Source organism: Sinocyclocheilus rhinocerous, unplaced genomic scaffold (assembly GCF_001515625.1).
Source record: "Sinocyclocheilus rhinocerous isolate Xijiao unplaced genomic scaffold, SAMN03320098_v1.1 scaffold4569, whole genome shotgun sequence".
NCBI classification, from domain to species: Eukaryota; Metazoa; Chordata; class Actinopteri; order Cypriniformes; family Cyprinidae; genus Sinocyclocheilus; species Sinocyclocheilus rhinocerous.
The window spans coordinates 5,262-17,788 of record NW_015624333.1 but is presented as its reverse complement, the minus strand read 5'-3'; the positions used below and the strand labels follow the sequence as shown (position 1 = coordinate 17,788).

The window sequence follows — 12,527 nt, the reverse complement described above, 5'->3', positions numbered from 1 at the left end:
CAGTTCTGCTTTATTTGGTTTATTCATGGCTGACATTGGGCCTTCTTTTGGCTTGCTCGTGGCCCAAATTTGGCAAACAGGAGTGGACCGCCCAAATGCCATCATTCTTCACAGTATGTGGGCCGGAGCAAGGTGTTGGATCTGGGCCAGAATTGAAATCAATGTGGCCCAGATTTGGGCCAGTTCTGCTTTATTTGGTTAATCCATGGCTGACATTGGGCCTTCTTTTGGCTTGCTTGTGGCCCAAATCTGGCAAACAGGAGCGGACCACCCAATTGCCATCATTCCATGTGGTATGTGGGCCAGATGAAAGTGTCAGGTGTGGGCCTGATCTGGGCCTCAGGAATTTTGCTATCTGGGAGTAGATCTATTTATTGTGAAATTACTACATTGCCATATCTTTGCCAAAACTGGCCCAGATATGTTTTAGGATAACTGGGCCACATTGGTATCATTATTTGCGGGCCACTTTAGGCTCACAGCCACATTAGCCAGTGCTTACTGTGCCATATCTTTGCCAAAACTGGCCCAGATACATTTGAGGATAATTGGGCCACATTTGTTACATCATATGCAGGCCACTTTAGGCTCACAGCTACATTAGCCAGTGCTCACTGTGTCATATCTTTGCCAAAACTAGCCCAGATACGTTTGAGTATAACTGGGCCACAGTTGTGGTATCATATGCGGGCCACTTTAGGCTCACAGCCACATATGCAGTGCTTACCATGCCATATCTTTCCCAAAATTGGCCCAGATACGGTTTTAATAACTGGGCCACAGTTGTGGCATCATATGCGGGCCACAAAAAACAATGCCGAACAGATATAGATAGGACAGTATGATACTTGTTAATTAATTAAGCAGAGTTATGTACACTGTAACTGATTTTTGTAATTTGAACAGTATTATACTGTAATATGTACAGTAAGATACTGTAAAATGTGTATACAGTATTTTACTGTAAACAGCAAAGGATTATGGGAAAATATATGGTCACTACTGTATTTCCTCACTACTGTAAATCAATTTACAGTAGTGAACTTGCCCGCGAAAAACTAACCAATGGCAAGGGAGATTTCTTTTTTGACTGTTTGATTGAAGTGGCCAATCTGGCCATAAAAGGACAAAAGAGAAATACACCGTTAACTCGACAAATAGGTTAGTATATTATTTCTGTTTTATGCAAAACTGCGATATTTTAAGATATTTTCACTTGTTAACAGCAAACTAACATTATTCATCGTGTCATTTTTCATGTCGGGAGTTGGAGCCTTTTTTTCTGACTGACGGCCGGAATGCCGCCAAAAGGCTGATAACATCGACTGGTGAGTAGGGTTGGTGGGTTTGTGTCCGTTCCGTTTATTTCCAATGTAGAAAAGGTTGTTCCAGGCCGAAACTGACTTCGTTCATATTTGTCGACCAATATGCAGAAAACTATGTCAGTATATCATCATAAACACAGCCGTTTTGGTCTTACGTGAACGTAAGACCAAATGATGAGAAAGAAAACACACATGTACAGTTTTTTAAATCTGCATGCGTTCGGTGTTAAAGTGACAGCAGCCTAATAAATGCACTGCCTGTCATTAATGTTATTCAAAGAACAAAAGAAAATCATTCACTGATCTTGACTGAATATATTTAATAACTTTAATTGATTAATCTATATTTTATTTATGAAAAGAAAACTATGCAGTGTTTTAAACTTTTAATTACAGGCTATGTACCTGAAATTTTGTTCAGTTGTATTTATTTATGATATTGCTAACTGATTTGTTTGTTCCTATCTTATTACTGACTATTTACTTGGCTTTAACACTTTAATATTTGAAATTTATATTAATCTAGTTGTTTTTGCTGTAGTATTTTTTTTTTAAAGCATAGGCAAAATTTCTCTTGCAGTGTTCTGTAGGCTGCTGATTTTTGCTCGTGTTATTCAGCTGCAACAGAATGCTTTGTAAAAAGACAGAATAAATGTTTGACATCTAAATGTTTGACTTAATTTTTTTTATATTGGATTTTTTATCTTATTGGAATCGAAACTAGGAATCGATAAGAATCGTAATCGATAACATTCAAACGATACCCAACCCTAATTATAGAACAACATTGTGGTTTTTAATGTCCTAGACATCTGAGGAATGTACTAAATATATCAAGTGTTCACCTCACCTGTGCTTCAACCTCCATTGCAAGGTACTGAAACATGTCATGTAGCTCTTTAATGCTTTTCTCTAGCTTGATGATCTCATCATGCCGTGACTCGATCTCGTTCAGAGCCTGTCTGGTAGCTTTAGCATCGTTCAAAATCTGCAAGAACAGCTTGATTTTTACACAGTGGTTCAAGACACTGAACAGGATGTTTCATGTGATCACATCACATGTGACAAATAGGACACAGCGGTGAAATGCATCATGGTGGTGATGCTTTATTGCAGGCAAAGGGGGTTGGAAGGGTTTTATAAAAATAAAAAAAACTGAATATATATATATAAGGTGAAGGGCAAGAATGACCGTAATCAAAACTCTAAAAGGGAAGTGGAAATCTATAAAGGAGGTACTGAAAATATGAGGCATTTGCTTCTAGCATTGCTTTTATATGATGTTGACAACCCAGATTTACTTTATCTGGAATAAAAAAGGCATCAACACTCGAAGATACTTTATGTCCAAAGGTGCCCCCAGCATTCTTAGTTCCAAATGTAGGTCTTACTTTGACTACTATTTGGAGTTTCTACTGCTTCACAAGAAACTCAGAAAGTGAAGGACCAGGAAACAGGAAAATGCCCCTATTTATTATAAATGATTATATCACTAAATGCCCAGATAGGTTAATCAACGTCATCAAAAACAAGAAATAACAATTACATTTTAGATGGAACGGTTCCTAAAAGGATCTCACCAAATGAAACGCATCCATTCCAAAGAAAGCAAAAGAGAAGACTTGAAATGTGACATTAAGGAATCAGAAGACTATAATAAACAATATCACTCTGTTGTGGACTGTTTTCTTCGGGTAATTGTAGAAGGAAAAGCAATGAATATCTATTAGGCAGAATGCTAGACTTACACTTATGCATTCAAATCAATGCACGCACACTACACAAAACACCACACTCACATTTTGCGTGAAAACATCTGTTTGTCCACTCTCAAGCATTGATTCCAGCTCCTCATCTGTCACATTGTTACCAGCTGTAAAGGAAACCACGTTCACGCTAGTTTATTTAGTTCTATTCCATTTTATTTTATTTTGACTTGTAGGAACAATGCAAGTGAAAGCTATGTTGCACTGGCTGATACTGCAGTAGTCTTGGATCATACTAAAGGAAACTCTTAAATGAAGAAAAACATGACTCGGTGCACAATTAAAAAGTCTATTGTGAAAGACCTGTATGAGAACCATAGTATTATCAATAGAAAAAAAAAAACAAGACAGAAAAAGCACATACTGATTTGTATTGGAGTCTTTTCCTGTGATTGCCGTCGTAGCGGTGCTAACAACAGGTGAGCTTCCATCAACTTAACTAACGTTAATGTTACTAAATTAGCCAAATTAGCCTCTAGCTGCTGTTCTCCACTAACTCACAGAACAGGTTGACTTTTTAAAGAGAGGAACATGCTAGCAATATATTAATATATCAAGTTTTGCTGATAATGTTTTTTTTATTCAAATGTAAATTCTGTTACTGTACGGCAGTTTTTTTCTGATCATAAACTACAGTAACACAAAAAGGATGTTGTGACTGTCTGTTACAGGAGATTTCTCCAAGCAAAGACAGAATCCTGACTATGAAGGGCAGAATCATCATACAGCCAGCTGTCCATTTTACAGAACTGCAGAATTAGGTAACACAAAATACATTTTGTTTTACTTTGCATTTACATTTATGCATTTGCCAGATGCTTTTATCCAAAGCAAGTTACATTGTATTTAAAGTACACATTTTATTAAGTTATTCATTCCCTGGCCATTTTACAGAAATGCAGAATTAGGTAACACAAAATACATTTAGTTTTACTTTGCATTTACATTTATGCATTTGCCAGATGCTTTTATCCAAAGCAAGTTACATTGTATTTAAAGTACACATTTTATTAAGTTATTCATTCCCTGGGAGTCTAACAGGGGAGGCGCTAGGGGTGGGCTAAGGGGGCTGAAGCCCCAAATGTTTTTATTACAATGTCTTGTGCGCATCAAAATGCAGCTGCTTCAGGTATCTTTAACTAAATTAGATTATTGTTACTGTAGGCCTATTATATGCACAGACTTTCTTGGACACACACGCATTTAGAGCGATTATATGAACAGATTGGTTAGCCTGGTCTGTGGCAGGCTTTACTAAGAGTCAGGGCAACAAAATTCAATAAACAAGAAGTTAATATTAAGAATAGCTAATATTAAAATAATAATTTAAATTGTTTGTGAAGAAAATATTGTTTTTTTTGCTCTATTTCGCAAAAACTGTTCTAAACACAGCCATGTTGTGCATCTCTTCACACAGCAGTGTTTCATTACAGAATTAATTTAAGAATAGCTAATATTAAAATAATAAGTGATTTAAATTGTGAAGAAAATATTGTTTTTTTTGCTCTATTTCGCAAAAACTGTTCTAAACACAGCCATGTTGTGCATCTCTTCACACAGCAGTGTTTCATTACAGAATTAATTTACCTTTTTTGAAGGCCTTGAATCAGTGATTCACTGACCCATTCATAAAACATAAAAAGTTTCTTACTTCATTCCTGAATGAATCAGCAGTTTTTAACGAATCGATTGAATAAATGACTCAACGACTTTAAATATTATTAATTAAAACATTAATTTCATATTATTTATGCAATTTGTAAGTGCAGATGCTGTTTCTCATCGGAGAGCTTGTCAACTTTTACTGTCAAAATGACTGAAATTTAACAACACCACAAACTCATTTTTACTGTATTTTATTTACAATACCAGTCAAAAGTTTTTGAACAGTAAATTTTTTTTCTTTGATAAATAGAAAGTTCAGAAGAACATAATTTATCTGAAATGGAAATCTTTTGTAACATTCTAAATGACTGTATCATCACTTTTGATAAATTTAATGCATCCTTGCTAAATAAAAGTACTAATTTCTATCATTTCTTTCCCCCCAAAAAATTATACTGACTCCAAGCTTTTGAATGGTATAGTGTATAATGTTACAAAAGCTTTTTATTTCAGATAAATGCTGATTTTTGGATCTTTCTAGTCATCAAAGAATCCTGAAAAAATTTACTCAAATGTTTTAAATATTGATAATATCAAAAAATGTTTATCAGCATATTAGAATGATTTCTGAAGGATTATGTGACACTGAAGACTGGAGTGATGATGCTGAAAATTCTGCTTTGATCACAGAAATAAATTACATTTTAACATATATTCAAAGAACGCACATCCTGTTTGTTTGCTTAATTACAAAAACACAAATGTTATTTTTTATTGCGAGTGTGCACAAATAAAAGTAAACATTTACATTTAGTTATTTTGGATCAAATAAATGCAGGCTTGGTGAGCAGAAGAGACTTACATTTTTGATTTTCAGTATGTGTATGTTTTGCCATGACAGAAAGTCCCCAGGGGACTGTGGTGATGCCCTTTTTTAAGCTAGTGCAACTGAGAGGTCAAGATTTGTAATTTGTACTTTTAAAAAGAAAATGTTCAACAATTAAAAATAATATTATCAGAACTAAAGTTAATGAGTTATTGTGATTTTTTTGGGTGGGGGGGCTGGGATGGTAAAAATAAGGGTTTATAGTGCAAATCAACAAAAGAGCAATGATACGCAAGTGCTATAACAAGTCTCAGCTTAACGTAGTACTCGTAGCAAGTTTTTTTTTTTTATTATAGGCTATAGGCCAAAAGAAAATGTTCAACAATTAAAAATAATATTATCAGAACTAAAGTTAATGAGTTATTGTGATTTTTTTGGGTGGGGGGGCTGGGATGGTAAAAATAAGGGTTTATAGTGCAGTACTACAATTGGATTGTTTTTACAGGTAAAAAATGATTAAACTAAATGAAAAACTCTACAGTACTGATACTGTAAATGAAAATACGGTAATACTGTAAATAAAATGCAGTAAAGACATTATTGTACTGTGAATGCAATTACAGTAATAATACTGTAAACATTTCTACAGTAATTTACTGGCATCCAGCTGCCAGTAAGTTACTGTAAAATTTACAGCAACCTATTTACAGTGTGAGACTGTATATTGGTAAGCCACCCTCTCGAACGTGAATCTCAAAAATGGTCTGTGATGGGAGCTATTTGAATATGAAATGAGCCTGAGGCTGCCATCCTTCTTTGGGATGAAGAAGTAGCGACTGTAAAAGCTCAAATCGCTGCTGCCTGTGGGGCAGTGCTTAATTTGTAAATGAAACATTGCTGGATCCAAATCAGCAGTTAAAAGGCGCCGTGACCGACACTACATTTTAGATAGCATAGAGTACTATGGTATATACAGTATTAAATAACATGGTACTGCCATCTTTTATCGCCATTAAACTGACTTTAACGGTAGATGTTTGTAAGTGTAATACTGACCAGTTTAGGTCAACTTTAATGTCTGAGTTCTACGAAAAAGCAGATAACGGTAAATTATAAAAGAACAAACAGTAGCAGTGTTTGCTAGCATCCTGATAGCATGTAATTAATCCAGTAGGTATGAGGGAAACTGTTAATGTTATCTGCCTCATTGCACTTTTAAGTGTTTTTTAAACTGTCCCTGCCGTACACAAGCTGAGATGTGTCTGATCGCGCTGGCACCTCGCACACACACACACACACACACACACCACATATTCTAGCAATTCAAACTTGCCATCACAGTCTGTTCATTATTCAAATAAAATACAGTCAGCCAAACATATCAATTTAAAGAGTCCGTAGTATAACCGGTCTACAGCTGCTGTTATGCCAAGCGCATTTTTGCGCATGTGAAGAGGATGATTTTTTCCGTCGACATGCGAACGCGCATTAAGCCTAGTCTACATTATAAAAAATAGTTTTAACATTGAAATACATTGCAAATATGGAAACATTGGATTCATTTGTGCCGAATGAGAGAGGTACGTGAGTCCAACGGTAGCCTACTTTCAGTTTCACTTTGTTTTGGTTTCTTTATTTTTTTTTTTCATTCTTGATCTGTTCTGCAGTGCATACCGTTACATTTAAATGATTTGTTTTGGAATGAGGGGAACTAGGCTATGATTATAGTGTTTATACACTATAATATTTCACTTTATTTGGTATTATTTTTGGTATTTCTGGTATTATTACACTCTCTCCAAATGTTCCGCTGCTCACAAAAGAGTGGAGAGAGTGGGTTAAGCAGTAGCACCAATCAACGAGAGCGATTTTGAACTTAAGAAAGCTGATTGGTCAATAATATGTTGAGGACCAATACATAATCTACAAATCATGTTCCAAATACATCTACATAAACCCGCAATCGCTCTGTCTCGTATGCACGCACGCACTGTCACAATCTAATGCACTTGTTAAAGGTGGGGTAAGCGATTTCTGGTAGCCAACACGCCCCTACCCCAAAAGGGTCTCGCCCCTATTTTGATAGCTCCACCCCACACATACGTACGCAACCCAGCGATTAGTTCGTTCTGTGAAACAAAGCAAAACCAATGTTACACCGTGTCTACACCGGACGCGAGTGGCGCGGCGCGACAAAATACTATAGAATAATCAGTGATGCGGTCTACACCATAGATATATATATATATATATATATATATATATATACATACATATCTAGATCACCTCGTATTAGCAAGCGCACGGAGCAAAAATTCAAAAATAGAGGTTCAGCGATCACTCATTGTCTCTGGTTACTGCATGCATAAATTCAACAGAATCGTATGTGATTGGTTATGATGTGCAATGCTGTAAAAACGCGAAAAAAAGGTGCAACATGAGCAGATATTAATTTAATGCAACAATCGACAGTTTTTATTCATTTTCACTTTATTAACAAAAGACGTAATAGATTTAACTTAATTGACCCTTCGCAAAAACCCGGCCTCCTTGGTTACTGTTCCTATGTCCGACAAACAATGCCGCTCTCACACTACACGTTTTCATGCAGTAAAAAACACTGCGGAGCAAAGAGGAAACTGACAACACGCCGACAGATAGGACAGCAGGTTACTTTTGGTATATCTCAGCTTTAAAATGTTGTCATTTTTTAAAGAAATTCAAACAATAATTAACGTTTTGTGGCTCTTTAATGTGTCTTGACAGATCACTGTATTGCCTTATTATTTAGTCATTTCATTTAGTCATTTTGCAGACGCTTTAAAAGCGACTTACAATTGGACTTATTAGATCAATCGACACGTGAACTGATAGTCTTTTCTTCTTTACTTTAAGCACGAAAAAGAAACATGAACGAACATCAGAACATATTTTATTTCAACCGTGGAAAGAAGTCATACACACAATTTTTCAAGTCTAAGCCAAAGGGACTTTCTTTAAGTCTACCGAAGTTAATCTATGCTCCTGTCTGATTTGTTTGTCGGACAAAATGGTGAATTCGGCGTTATGATTGGTCAGATCACCGGTCAATCAAGCTGTTTTGGCTGGAGGAGGCAGAGTTCTTCATGGTGTCCAACTATTTCTCTGCACAGAAGCTGTCAATAACAGTAGTGTTTTTTAGCAAAGTCCTCCTTGGAACCCTCAAAGAGACCACCTAGCGTATGTGTACAGTCGAACGCGTAGCCTTTTCAAAGTATACTCCATTTGATGTTGTGTGCGAACGCAGATGGTCGACACATGCGCTCTAAAAAGCTTCATCCATGTCCAGTGTCTGCTCTATTTTTCCCTTATAAGTTATGACCGATAACAAATATTTTTGAATTTTTTTTAACCAAAGCTGGGCTGTCTCATACCCTCTCACTCCCAAGCACTTGTCAATGTGAGCGTCTGCTGTTGTTGTTGCAGTCTCTGCTATTTTGTTGTTGCTGTTCTGTCTCCGTTTCGTTTTCTACTCTGAAACAACGGCCTGTGTTGCTACCTTGTAGAACATCTGATCACTGCAAAATAACTTCAATGCGCATGTGACCTGCTCGTACAAAGTACGCACAGTTACAAAAATCAGGTGGTGCGTGTATGCACAGTATGCGCGTACTATTGTGATGACGAAATTCGCGTCATGCACGTTTTTTTGTGATGTTATTTATTTTAAAAACTCTTTTCAAAACAACAGTTGAAGACAATACTGGCTCACATTATTCTTTTCATTTTTTACAGTATGTCTTTTCTTTTTGAAGGGGCAATTTTTGATAGCATTAGTGACTTATGTACTGTTAATGCCTTTAACCACAAGTGCCAGTACACCAACTAACTGCTTGAAGTTTTATAAACTTAGTGAAGAATGAAGAATATACACCAACCTTTTTGTTCTTCAGCATCTTCCTGTTTTATTCCACAGGGTTCTGGATCAGTCATGTTTTCAGCTTTCTTTCATAAACTCTTTCATTAACTGTTGTGGGAGGAGCTGAACTGTTGATGAACTCCTGTGTGGTTGGAGGAGCAGATCTGCCAAAATCAAAAATAAATCAGTTATCAAATTAATGCTTTCATTAATTCACACAATTAAATCTTGTTGTTTATGTTTATCCATCTATCAAAATGTAAAGTTATTTCATTTGTTTTAAAATGAATTTACATATTATAAGTATTATATCTTTCTAGACTTTCTAATATTTGACATAAGTATACAACCACAAAATGCAAGTTATATGCTAAGGAAAACATTTGAGAGGCATTAACCAGCACACGCATCTGTCAAAGTACAACAGAGCAAGATGTGGTAAACGCTTATGCTTTTTTATTTGAAGTGCTTTTAAATATAAAGCATTGTCATGTTTCGGACAACTTCAGCAAGATCAGCTAACGATCGCTATCAGCCGATAATTGCCTCTAATGATTGGATCGGTGATCTCTCAATTTGCCAATCTCAGAAACCAATCTCATGTAAAAGATGCGCGTCTGTGAAGTGTTTGGCATGGCATGCAACAGTGCAGTCTCAATCTGTTTTTTATAAATTTGATTACTTAGTTTCTTATTCTTATTTTATCTGACTGCTTGCACATCTTTAGTGAGCTTGAGTTGAGTATATCTCTTCAGGGAAAACTGATCAAGGAAACATAGATCTAGAGCACCTCCTAGTGGCCATTATATAAAACACAAAGGAACTTACCCTTCATGCGATATTGCTTAACTTAAAATATACAAAAGCTTAACAGAAAGTATTCTGGGTCAATATCCCCATAGAGTGCCTTTCAACCCTCAAAATACTAAAAAAATGTTGGTTTTAATTTCCCATTCACTTTATGTCATATCATAAATAGTAGACACTCAAGTACTATAGAAACATATTAGCTGAGCTCCCACACATTTTTTTTAGATAATTATGGGCCATTATTTGAAGCATAAACCATAAGATATGTCCACCGTCATGGACATATATATTACTGTTAAATACATTTTCATTGCTAAATTAAGATGCAAATAATATTTTCTGAAAGGTATGATGTCCCTCTCCTAAACAGAGTTATTAAATAATAATATAATTACATCCTCATTCATAGTCACCAACTTCTGAGCTCACCTCAGCGGTTGAAATTCCCGCCACTGAAGAGACAAAAAAATCTGTTGTCACTAAAGTGAATGGCCTTTTCTTAAAGGGGCGGATTCCCCAATACAACAGGGTGGACAACCATTCAAGGGACATGGACAAACTCTTCTTTTTTATTAAATAAAAATATAGTTTTTATTACCAAATGATCAATATACTAAAATTGAGTAATCTTTTATTTAACAAAATATTAATAGGAGACATTTTTTATTTTATTTTATGATTTGACTATTCTACTATCATTCAAATTTAAAGGGTTAGTTCACCCAAAAATTAAAATTAGCCCGTGTTTTACTCACCCTCGAAGCATCCTAGGTGTATATGACTTTCACCTTTCAGACGAATGCAGTTGTAGTTATATTAAAAATTGTCTCAGTTCCAAGCTCTATCATTGCAGTCAGTGGGTGTTGCAGTTGAACAGTCCACAAGTCGTCAAATAAAGCGCGTGCATCCATAATAAAACATGTCTCACACGGCTCCGGGGGGTGAATAAAGGCCTCCTGTAGTGAATCTATGCATTTTGGTAAGAAAAATATCCATATTTCAAACATAATAAACACTTTTCTCTCACTTCCAGTGTCTGTCGTACTCGGAAGCCGTTTCGGCTACAATGTCAGGCTGCAATGATAGAGTTTGGAATAGCCAGGACAATTTTTTATATAACTCTGACTGGATTCGTCTAAAAGAAGAAAGTCATATACACCTAGGATGCCTCGAGGGTGAGTACAACACAGGCTATTTTTCATGTTTGGGTGAACTAACCCTTTAATGAGCAGTGCATGGGACATAGCAAAATAACACACATCCTCTTATACAAAACTGAAAAAAATCTAGAAAACGTATCTAAAGAGCCAAGTAATGCTTTTGTTATGAATATAAAAACTTAGTCTAACACACCCTTTCATAGTCATTTTTATGTTAAGTTATCATGGCAAATGAGTTATGTACAGGACACCAAAAGGCACCCTACAGTGATACTGACCCTTCCGATAAGAGTTTTACTGTGAAAAAAAAATAAAAATAACTATGACACTGTTCTCAAAAGAAAAATATATCTATTATATTATTATTGAAATACCTAAAATGCGTGCTTGTCAAATGTTTTCTTCAGCCAGTTGAAATGCGGTACCATTGTGTGCGTGCACATGAGCAGTATTTTACCACCTCCACCTAATTTTGAGCCAGGAAAACCCCTGTTAACAAACAAACAACAACACAGAAAGTCACTCAGGTCTCAATAAATTCAACAGTAGTTTCTCACATCGCTGAAAATAAGGGACACTCAAAATATTTGTACTGTATTGCTAAGTCGATCTATGTACAATTTAATTCCAAAAAGAATTCATTCTTCACCAGTCGTGTAGTAATAACTTTGGAGATGGTTTTGTGATTTCAGTACAATATAGCTACACCAACGCATAATAAATCTCATCATCTTCTAGCTGTGACGCGGGAGTGACCAGCCGGCTGAGGATTCTGCTGGGTCTTAACGCCTTCAGCAAACGCAGGGCTCGACAGTGCGAGCATTTCACTCGCATTTGCGACTAAAAATAGATGTGTGCGAACTAGGGGTGTGCCGGTATGAGTATCGGTACTGAACGCTTCACGGGGCAAATTCCAAATGGAAGTGATCATCCCTATCCCCTTGGAGCATAGGTGCTCCGATCAGGATTTTTGAGGCCGATCACCGATTACAGAAAGCAGTATCTGCCGATACCGATCACCGATACCGATCTATTTAAAGCCTTCTTTTTATAATTTATAACTATTTATACTGATACTCCAATCAGGATTTTTAGACATTTATTCAGGGCCTGAATTTCATTTTTGAAAATGGGGGG

The 12,527-nt window shown here is 36.0% G+C and overlaps 1 protein-coding gene across 1 annotated transcript in view; it reads right to left on the bottom strand.

Annotated features, from left to right (window-relative positions):
• The window catches only part of LOC107740505 (zinc finger protein 271-like), a 17,588-nt gene extending 5,700 nt beyond the window's left edge, over positions 1–11,888 (bottom strand). The window contains exons 1-2 of the mRNA XM_016552959.1: positions 11,765–11,888; positions 9,440–9,584 (exon numbers count right to left, since the gene is read on the bottom strand). Of these exons, the coding sequence (XP_016408445.1) occupies positions 9,440–9,494 (55 nt within the window). The 5' untranslated portion in view covers positions 9,495–9,584; positions 11,765–11,888. The remainder of the gene's footprint in view (positions 1–9,439; positions 9,585–11,764) is intronic.
• Between the last annotated feature and the right edge of the window lie 639 nt (positions 11,889–12,527).